Source organism: Amaranthus tricolor, chromosome 2 (genome assembly GCF_026212465.1).
Source record: "Amaranthus tricolor cultivar Red isolate AtriRed21 chromosome 2, ASM2621246v1, whole genome shotgun sequence".
Lineage (NCBI taxonomy): Eukaryota > Viridiplantae > Streptophyta > Magnoliopsida > Caryophyllales > Amaranthaceae > Amaranthus > Amaranthus tricolor.
The window spans coordinates 34,927,387-34,938,721 of record NC_080048.1 but is presented as its reverse complement, the minus strand read 5'-3'; the positions used below and the strand labels follow the sequence as shown (position 1 = coordinate 34,938,721).

The 11,335-nt window shown below is 26.8% G+C and overlaps 1 protein-coding gene across 1 annotated transcript; it reads left to right on the top strand.

Annotated features, from left to right (window-relative positions):
- The first annotated feature begins 5,840 nt into the window (after positions 1–5,840).
- LOC130806481 (3-ketoacyl-CoA synthase 4-like) lies at positions 5,841–8,303 on the top strand. The gene has a single exon (XM_057671591.1). It carries the CDS (start codon positions 6,431–6,433, stop codon positions 7,952–7,954), a length of 1,524 nt encoding a protein of 507 aa, XP_057527574.1. The 5' UTR covers positions 5,841–6,430; the 3' UTR covers positions 7,955–8,303.
- The last annotated feature ends 3,032 nt before the right edge of the window (positions 8,304–11,335 follow it).

Below are 11,335 nucleotides of genomic sequence, written 5' to 3'. Positions count from 1 at the left end.
AATAAAATAAAATAAATTACTAATTACGCCGTTATAAAGATTAATGCTTGGAATTGACAATTTAATTAAGTATTGAAATTGAAATTTTAAAATTTGACTCAAGGTATGTATTTAGTTTGTACATGTATATGTAAAGAAGTGGGCTAGACCTTTTCTTTTGGTCCCACGGAAATAACAGCCTCACAAAAGATTTGCTGCTTATCACAAGTATTTTATTTTTTTCCAACAACATATACTTTATCCTTCCACGACTTTTGCTACAACTAAAAATTTTGTGTAAATCAAGGAAATAGAAAAAGGGTACAACGACCTAATTTATGAAAATATGATAGAAATATGTAGATAATAAAAAAAGTCGGTGATTATTTTAAGACATTAAGTGTATATTGAGTTAGCCTAATAAAAATTATATCATCGTTTAATCGTCTCATCTTAAAATTTGTGTTAATTTAGTGGATTTTCTCTTTGATTTGTGCCTTTAGTTCTTGTTTTTCAAAACATGCAAATTCTTAGTTGTTTTATCAAATTTATTTTATATTTATTTTTGATCATAATATTTATTTTTTTTAATTTTCATTTATATGTTTAAGTGAGTATAACTTATATTTTCATTTGATCCACTTTTACTTCCCCATAAAATATAAAATACTATTGTGTATCGCTAATTTTTGCCTTAATTTTTTTTTTTCAAAACATGCAAATTAAAATTGTTTCATAAGATTCGCTCCACTTTTTATATTACCCATCAAATTTGGCCCTTTTTATTTTGCCCATAACTCATGCTTATTTATAATTATTTTTTTTATATAGACATGTAATTTACATTTTCTTCTCATTCACTCCCACGTCTCCATAAAATACTACTTTTACCTAGAATTGTTCTTTCAGGTTTTCGGGTGATTAGATTAGTTTCGGACGGGTGTTATTAAGTTCGGTTGTATTTTTGATTGGTTATTTTTTGATTGCGTGTTCTAACGGGTCATACTAGGATTTAGTCGGTTAGTCACGGTTCAGATCGGTTATTCAAGCTATAGGGATGGCATCGGTTCGATATCGGTTGAAGTTCGTTTCGAGTGTCAATCCATCAAATTTATTATTCAATAAAATAATATATTTATTATCTTAAAAAAATTTATTTTTCTAATTTCAGTAAATATTCATTGCTGAAACTTTATTTACAAATATAAGACATAAAAGCAAATTTATTAAGACAGGTTGAGAAGATTATGATGTCCCTCATTTGATACCCCACCATAAAAGAAAAGAATAAAGAGGTGAATATCTACATTAAAATATATAGCCTATACTCCGTATATTAAAATAAATGATGGATTTACAAGTATTTATTTAGCATATCTCTGCAAAATTGTATGTTTTGCACGAGGGCTTTACTGACTTTGATTGAAAAAGGTTTGGAGAAAAATCTAAAGTAATATTAAAATCAAACATTATTGCTTTTTCAATATTTTGTACCCTCATGGGAATACTTTCTCCCTTCAGATTTATTTCTAGCTTTCAAAATATTTATATTATTTACTTATGTTTTTTAATTTGTAATTAATTTTTAATTGATAAGTTAAAACATAATTAAGTGAGATTGTATTTGATTCGTCTCGATGTAAAGATTATTAATATTTATTTTTTATAATTTTTTATTATATATTATTAGAAATATTAAAAATTAAATTAGTGCATTGGACCGCTTAAAAAGCATACATTACATTATTACAAGTATTATAAAACAGAGAATGTACTATTCTCAAAATTATTCAAATATTTATTATTTATCTGCTGTAAATAATTTTTTAATAGGGTAAAAATGGTAAACTGAGCAGACGAGAGAGATATGTCATCGCGATATTGATAATCAACTTCAAATTTTTTTAGCCACTACTTATGGTAGATGAAATATTTATACTGACGCCTACACATATGACACTTGGGTGTATAATCAAACTCATCTCATCCACTATGTCCATTTGGATATTATACTTCCGTTCTTTCATATTAGTTACAATATATGATAAAATGACACTATTTATTTATCAATCTTGATTTGTGATTAGTTTTTAATATATAAGTTAATAAATAGTTAAGTGAGATCTTGTTTGATTCGTCTTATTGCAAAGATTATTAATATTAAATTTTTATAATTTTTTATAATATAAAATTAAAGATATTAAAAATTAAATTAGTATATTAAACTGCGTAAAAAAACATACATTAAAAATAAATTATAACAAAAAAAATATAGAAGTACTCATCATGTAAATATACCCACTTAAGAACATATCTCACATTCACTATATGCATCTATATGCTCTCTATAAAATCATAATTCCTCATAAATTTTTTGTAAATTTTACATGTTAATATTAAATTTTCATGAATTTCATAAAAATTTGATACTATTATGTGAAATTTTCTTAAATTTAATTGTATATCTAATTTTATATTTAAATCTTACAATATAATAAGAAAGACAATAATATTTTTAATTTTTATCTATTATATATAATTTTAAATGATAATATATAAAATTGATAAGACTTTTGGTACTTATATCATCTACAATTCAACAGTAGCCACCACGTACACCAATAACAGTATAACACCATCAATCGCCGACTGCAGGTCTGCCTACCCACTCTTGTTTCTTGCTAAATTCACAAAATAAAACCCTCTAAATGAAGAAGAAAGGTATGATTGCTTTAATAAATTAGTTTTGTTTGATTTTAACTAAAAATAATTTTTTTGTAATAAGAATTTATAGTAACCTCATGTAAATTTATTATCAATTTATCATCTAATTTGGTTATGAATAATTTACTAGCTAATGGTTAATTGATTATTAAAGCATACATGATTAGACACCAAGGAATTACTTTTCAAATATCCGATTTATGATGCTAATGAGAATAAGCTATAAATTTTAAATTGGATTTCCGAAATATCAGATGTCAGACTTTCAAAATTAATCAAAATAATGTTTTGTAAATAAATAATGTTTTTTATAGTTTATTTAAATTTTTATTGACAGTGACATTTAATAGTTATATGTTATGAGGAAAATTATCACTCGGAAACTCAAACACGCGTATTAGCTATTGTTTGTTAATTTATATTAATTTATTTATATTTATGTATTTAAAGGAGTCATTTTTTAAAAAGATTTAAAGAGTCACTTCAATTAAATGAATATTTTACATTTCCAAGTGGACCTCAAAACCCCGCAATACGGTACAATACATAACTCATCGAGATCAAAGTAGACATTTAATGCACATAGTCAGTATTGACCATCAAATAGGAATACTAAAATTTGATGCCCTACATGTACTGCAAATTTGTAACACTCGATATCGCATCTATTTTGTGCAATGTGAGTAATGGATATTTATTTTGGTTATTGTGTCAATTTTGAATTATTTGTTTTGAATCGATTTTAAAACGGGTTTTATTTCACATTTATTTTATATACTATTAAATTCATTTTGAAGTTGGATCAAATCGAATTCGATTATAAAATTAAGTAAATATCAGCTCGTCGAATTTATTTTGAACACCTCTAAATACATCATGATTTATAAATATGTAACGAGTAAATTTAAATAAAAAATGTTTGAGTTATTTAATGCACTTAATATTGAGTAACTATATTAGACTAACGACCTTTTTGGTAGGTAGTAATAAACGGTGGTAATGGGAATGAACAACTACTGTAATTTTAATTGAAAATTTTCTTGACTACCTTAATGGTCATGCTTGTCCAACTCCAATCATCTCATTTTCATCATAAAATTCATTTCAATACATTACCATTGAGAAATGTGATATTAAGTGGCAATGAAAATTTGTAAACAAAAAACTTTTTTTTGATCAAAGTTTCATTACCATGGAAGTAATATGGAACTTTTGATGAAATTTTACACTATAAATCATTCACATTATCACCATTTAGTACCATTAACCAAACGAGCGGTAAGCGTTTGTTCGTATTTAGATCAAATGACCTCATAAACACATAGGTGCCTTCACCCTTGCTTACCAAATACTCTTATATAAAGTCTTTAGACTTAGAAAAATCCAAGAATTACTCTCATTTTACTCGATTTCAATGATGATGTCATTATTATTATGACTTATGTTTATATATTTAACTTTATTACAGTCTAATTACTCCATCTATTTTCATATGTTCTTCTCAAATATAATTTACGAATTTTAGTGTCAAATTTTGAGTATGATTTTTTATCGATCTATATCAATAAACATATTCATGTGAGATTTTGATATATTCGTCTTAATATATATTTTTTAAATATCAACTTTTTAGAATTTTTAAAAATTTACAATTAAAATTATTTGACTTTTAAATTTGCATTGAGATCTGCGCAAAAAGTGAATGGGAAGAACAAATGAAAATAGAGGGAGAATGATTTTTTGCTTTCTATGTTACATTTAATATTTTAGAGAATCATATATTTTATTTTTTTTCCAATTATTTATATAAACTTTTCAATTTTATTTAATGAAAATAAACTTTCTAATTATTTTGAGATAGTTAAAACATAATATACTTTTTGTCTTTTGTTGTGATTTATTTGTCATGAACAAAATTTTCACAATAGTGTGTGCACAATACAAAATATCATACAATGTACATAATGTATACTTCAGTGTGCAATGAAATATAACTTCAATGTAAAATTTATTTTTTAGAATTTTAATTTTTTAATTTATATAAATATGTTAGAAAGTTTAATAAAGCCGTACATCACAAGTATTTTATTAAGATATAACTCAAAGGTAAGAAGATTTGATAAAAAAAAATAGTCAAACAAGTCATTCTCATTCAAAGTCATTAAAATTAGACAAGTTGGAAACTAATAAATTTTAATTTTTATTATAGTAATTTGCAAAAAATAAATTTTATAGTTTCAAAAAGTCTATACATTTAAGTCTATTTTTATAAAAAAAAAATCTTAAAATAAATGTGACGAATAAAGTAATACACAAATCGAGAAATTTCAAACTAAGCATGCCCATAATGATTCAATATTCAATAATGAATTTCAAACTAAGGTGTATTAAAATACTCTAACAAGTAGTATAAACGTATCACTTCTTTTATAATAAATTACTAGATAATTCCTATTAGATAATACCCGTGCGATGCACAATTTTATTAATTTTTTGACATATTTGTTTAAACAAAAATATTTAAAGTTTATGGCTTTTGTTTTAACCATCTTAAAATATTCTATACTCATTTAATAAATAACATTATAAAGATTTTATAAATAATTAAAAGAAATAAAATAAAATATATAATTTTCTAATATGTTAAACGATATGACTTAAAAAGTAAAAAATCAATCAATATTAATAATATTATAGTCATAATTAGAAAATAAAAAAGTCAAAGATACAAAGATTAGTAATAAATACAATGACATCATCATTGAGTTTTGGAGGGAAAATTTTAATTGAGAAAGTAATACGTAAGCAATTTTAAAAAGTGATGACATCAACAGTATTTTGTCTTAATAATAGTTACAGATTACTCAACAACTAATCTTAGTTGGTATTATATCCTCAAAATTTTACTTTAAGAAGCGTGCAAAAAGTAAAATGTGTAAATAAAAAAATAACTGAGGATGTAGGACATTTGATTAGTCTTAAGGGAGAATAATGAGTTAATGACTTAATTGTATATTTAATATGGTGAGTTGGTGAGTTAACTTTGATTAAGTACCATTATTATTTATTTATTGTATTAATTATTAAATTGAATCATAAATCATTCATTCAATCATTCCTCCCTTTTTTCTGTCTTTCCCCACATAACTCAGAAACCACCAAAGAAAAAAAGGTTCAGAAACTAACACATACTGACACTTCAACTTTCTCTTTATATCATCAATCTGAGTATTTCTCCTCATTTTTTCCTCACTCAAAAATCTTTCCTTTTGAATTCACTTTTTGACGTTATTTTTAGTAGTACTCTTAGATTTCACCATTTCTGAACTTGCTATTTTAGATGTTCGATCGAGTTGCAGATATTATAACTCAGATCGGATTTAATTTTATTAAAAGACTATTTAGTAGTCGAATCAAGTCATACTCGATTTCTATTTATGGAAGTCAATTTTGAAGGGCTATATTACTACCCACTCCGTAGTCCATACCATCATTCATTTCCAATTCAATCTTCTTGTTACACTTTTTTCTTCCCTTATTTTTCAAACAATTTCAATCCATAATATCATAAAAAATATTGTAAATTAATACTTACCCACTTCAATTGACTACCTTAATTACATTACCCAATTCTTAATTACATTACCCAATTCTTAATTACATCCTTTTCAAACTCTTAGATTTTTTTTCTCCCCAAAAATTACTCAAAATCTCAAAAACTCAAAAAATGGCGGAAACCATCCAAACGCCGTCGTTTAATCGTGTTCAGATCCAACAACGACGTCTACCGGATTTTCTCCAAAGTGTAAATCTAAAATACGTCAAACTTGGTTATCACTACCTTATGAGTCATCTCCTTACTCTTTGTTTACTTCCATTAATGTCCGCCATTTTTATTCAAGTTTCTCAAATGCAATACGACGACGTCTTCTATCTTTGGCTTCAACTCAAATACAATCTCCTTAGTATCATCACTTGTTGTACAATCCTTGTATTTGGATCCACTGTCTACTTCATGACCCGACCCAGATCCGTTTACTTACTCGATTTCTCATTATACCATCCACCCAGCCATTTACGGGTCAGATTCAAGGATTTTATAGAACATTCTAGATTAACTGGAGATTTCGATGAATCTTCACTTGAATTTCAAAGGAAGATTCTAGAACGTTCTGGATTAGGCGAAGAAACAGTTGTTCCAGAAGCAATGCATTCAATTCCTCCAAAACCATCAATGGAAGCTGCAAGAGAAGAAGCAGAACAAGTCATGTTTGGTACATTGGAAAATCTTTTTAGTCAAACAAAAATCAACCCAAAAGAAATTGGTATTTTAATAGTAAATTGCAGTTTATTTAATCCAACCCCATCATTATCTTCAATGATAATAAATAAATTTAAATTTCGTGGGAATATTCAATCATATAATCTTGGTGGAATGGGATGTTCAGCAGGTGTTATTGCATTAAATCTTGCTAAAGATCTTTTACAAGTTCATAGGAGTACTTATGCAATTGTTGTTAGTACTGAAAATATAACACAAAATTGGTATTTTGGGAATAAAAAATCAATGCTTATTCCCAATTGTTTGTTTCGGGTTGGCGGGTCGGCGATTCTGCTTTCGAATAAAACGAAAGAGAAATGCCGAGCCAAATACCAGCTTGTTCATGTTGTCCGCACGCACAGGGGTGCGAACGACAAGGCTTTTAGGTGTGTTTACCAAGAACAGGATGAAAAAGGTAAAGTTGGTGTTTCTCTTTCTAAAGATTTGATGGCTATAGCAGGGGATGCACTTAAGACTAATATTACAACTCTTGGTCCTTTAGTACTTCCTATAAGTGAACAATTGCTATTCTTTTTAACCCTAATTGGAAGGAAATTTTTAAATGTGAAAGTGAAGCCTTATATTCCTGATTTTAAATTAGGGTTTGAGCATTTTTGTATTCATGCTGGTGGAAGAGCGGTGATTGATGAGCTTGAAAAGAATTTAAATTTGAGTTCGGTTCATGTTGAAGCGTCTAGAATGACACTTCATAGGTTTGGTAACACATCTTCGAGCTCGATTTGGTACGAGCTTGGTTATATTGAGGCTAAAGGAAGGATGAAGAAGGGTCATAGGGTATGGCAAATTGCATTTGGGTCGGGTTTTAAGTGTAATAGTGCGGTTTGGCGAGCGTTGAGGAATGTTAAGCCTTCACCTAAGAGTCCTTGGTTAGAGTGTATTGATAGGTATCCTGTTCAAATTACTGATTGATTTGAAGAAATAGTTTTGTTTCAGTTAAAACATGTATCATTGTTTACGAAAAATTTGAATTTAATTCTTGCTGTTCCTCTTTTGTAGTTCTATCATTCTCTCGGCCTATATTATACTGAATAATATATTATTGGAACAAAGAAAGAAACAAAGGGAGATGAACATTCTTGTTAGTTATTAAAACATGTATTGTATTGTTTTGAATGAGAAAGTCTTAGTAAATAACGGTTATTTGTGACGTTAATAAATCACATGGTTATTTGTGACATTAATAAATCACCCTTATATGGTAGGATGTGATAGGGTGAAAGTTTTGTTATTTTAATTTATCTTTTTTAGTTTTGTTTATTTTAATATTATTCTTTTTGTTTTTTTATGGTGATTCAAATCACGATTATTGATTAGGAATTTTTGGTTTTGAAGTGTTCTTGTATTTTTATTTTTTTATTTTTTTGGTGAAGATGGAACCTCAAATGTCAAATTGTGAGGTTGTAGTTTCACTTTGTACTTAATTCACTGTGAAATTTTTTTTAGATTTTGTTACTTGCTCATTCGTTATTATTTTCTTTTGCAATAGTTTTCTTTCGAATTGATGAAGTGTGCTTTTTTTGGTATAAAGATTCTTCTAGAGGTGTTATTCTGGTCATTGGATCGATTTTGAGTTATATATTTTGGATTGGTTTAAAATTAGGTCTTGTATTTATAATAATTTTTAAATAATTTTAAATTCATTTTAAAGTTAGGTAATTTGAATTTGGTGATAAGTTCTTGTAAATATCGAGTTATTAGGTCTATTTTGAATACCTCTAGTCATAAGATATATTAAAGAACTTTAACGGAACATATATATATATATATATATATATATATATATATATATATATATATATACATACGGTAGAAATACAATAAGAAGGGGTGTGAAAATAGGAAAGATAGGAAGGAGTAGCTACCGTTGATTGATTTAGATCTCACGGTTTAAAAAAAATTGTTATAGCCGAAGATCTAGCACATGTTTATGAAGAAAGAATCACATATTAATTTAGAAAACATCACAATTTTATGTGACACATATTTATGCAGAAAGTATCACATATTAATTAAGAAAACATCACAATTTATTTTCTGTTTTGAATCGCGTGCAAGATGGACCATTAATCTAAGATTTGACGGATGAAATTTCTTCTTATCCTTCTTATTTTCAAACCCCTTCCTATTAGATCTTATATATATATATATATATATATATATATATATATATATATATATATATATATATATATATATATATATATATATATATATATATATATACATATATATATATATACATACATATATATATATACATACATATATATATATACATATATATATATATATATATACATATACATATATATATATATATATATACATATATATATATATATATATATACATATATATATATATATATATATATATATATATATATATATATATATATGAGAAAATTATAATAAACTACCTATTCTATACCCCTCTTTGCAAAAAAAACTACCTTATCTAAAATTTTTTGCAAAAAACTACCTTATATAATACATTTCTTTGTAAAAGACTACCTTATGACGGTTTTTAGGGTTGACCGTTAAAAGTAACCATTGACTATCACGTGATAGTCACGTGATCTGAATGGATTCCATACCCTGTATTCAACCAGCTCAAATGTCCACCATTTTCGCATAAACCTCAAATGTCTTATTCTGTTTCGGATACTGCTTCTTAAACCAGCTCCCAATACTTGAACCGTAACTCCTAGCTCCTACATCTACATATATATACCTACTCTTAAAACTAATATCCACCATTATGATGGCAAATACTTAATATTCTGTATATTCTTTTTCAATGTAATCCAAGGTTTCAGTGGTTCCTTCTTAATCGATTCCTCGGCTTTCTAAACAATCTCTTGCTTATACCTCGGAACAATAGAACACTCCTTACTCCAGTATAAAGAACCATGATTGCAAGTAAAATCTTGTTTCTTCATCACAATCTCTCGTAATGCAACACTTTCACCATCAACAAAACCTTAAATTTCACGAGATTTAATAAATGTGCAACAATTGAATAAAGCAATAAAGGAATGTAAACTATAAGTGTCATTTGTTCTTGTATGGACTACTACATACCCTTCGGGCTTCAAAGTCCTTCCAATTTCTTTAGAAACTTCCGAATATTTGTTCAATTTGTCTATTCATCCATCACTGCCGTAGAAAATGAAATCAAAGGTCACGTGATTCAAAGCAGATCTTGGAGAGAGAAAACCTTCGGTAATCAGATCTTGGAAAATCGAAGAGTAAAATTGGAAAGAGAAGAAGGGGAAGCAACTGATTCAAAGCAACGTGAAATGAAGAAGAAGGCGTGTTTTATAAGGTCGCGTGACTATCACGTGATAGTCAATGGTTACTTTTAACGGTCAAACCCTAAAAACCGTCATAAGGTAGTCTTTTGCAAAGAAATGTATTATATAAGGTAGTTTTTTGCAAAAAATTTTAAATAAGGTAGTTTTTTGCAAAGAGGGATATAAAATAGGTAGTTTTTTTTCTGCCACTATTTTCCTTTTATGGGTATGATTGTCGTCCTTGATTATCTCTCTGATTTTCACACCCTTATCATAGTTTTTTTGAGCGTCTAAAATTGGAGAAAGACCCTATATATCCATATGAGATATTGATTTCCAAAATGTCTTTCCTTTAAGATTTTAAGTTATGAAATAAATTTAAATATTTAAAATGTCTTTTTTTGGGTTATGCAAAATAGAGACCTTGGGTATTATTTTTTCAACCAAAGTGAGAATAAATTATTTACTGCTTGAAATAATGTCGGTATAATGAATTTAAGGGCGGATTTAGAGTGGAGTCAATAATATCAATTGATATCACTTAAATGTTGAAAAAAAATTATACTAATAATTACATATTTTCTTTCTTTCTTCCTCCACAACCTCAGTTCTAACAACTTATTCTCTTTTGTTTGGTAAAATTCTAACTTTTTTATTCAAAGCTATTTTTATACATGATTAACCTTTAATTTATGGGTCTATTGCATTTTATGGTTAGTTTGTTAGTGGATTCGTTCATATTTAGCGATATTTTTTTTTTCATTTTTTGACCTTTAATTTTTTTAGGGTTTGTTTTTAAAAAAAATAAAAATTTGGAGCATTTATGTTATTACAATAACTATAGCATTATTATTTTAATTAGATGATGAAACCATTAGATATTGGTGAAATAAGTTTTCTTAACAGTGGATTTGTATTTTTGTTTACCATTGGTTATTTAGTGTATTAATTAATTTGATAGTTCACTTGAGATTAATAATTGTGTTTTGGATAGG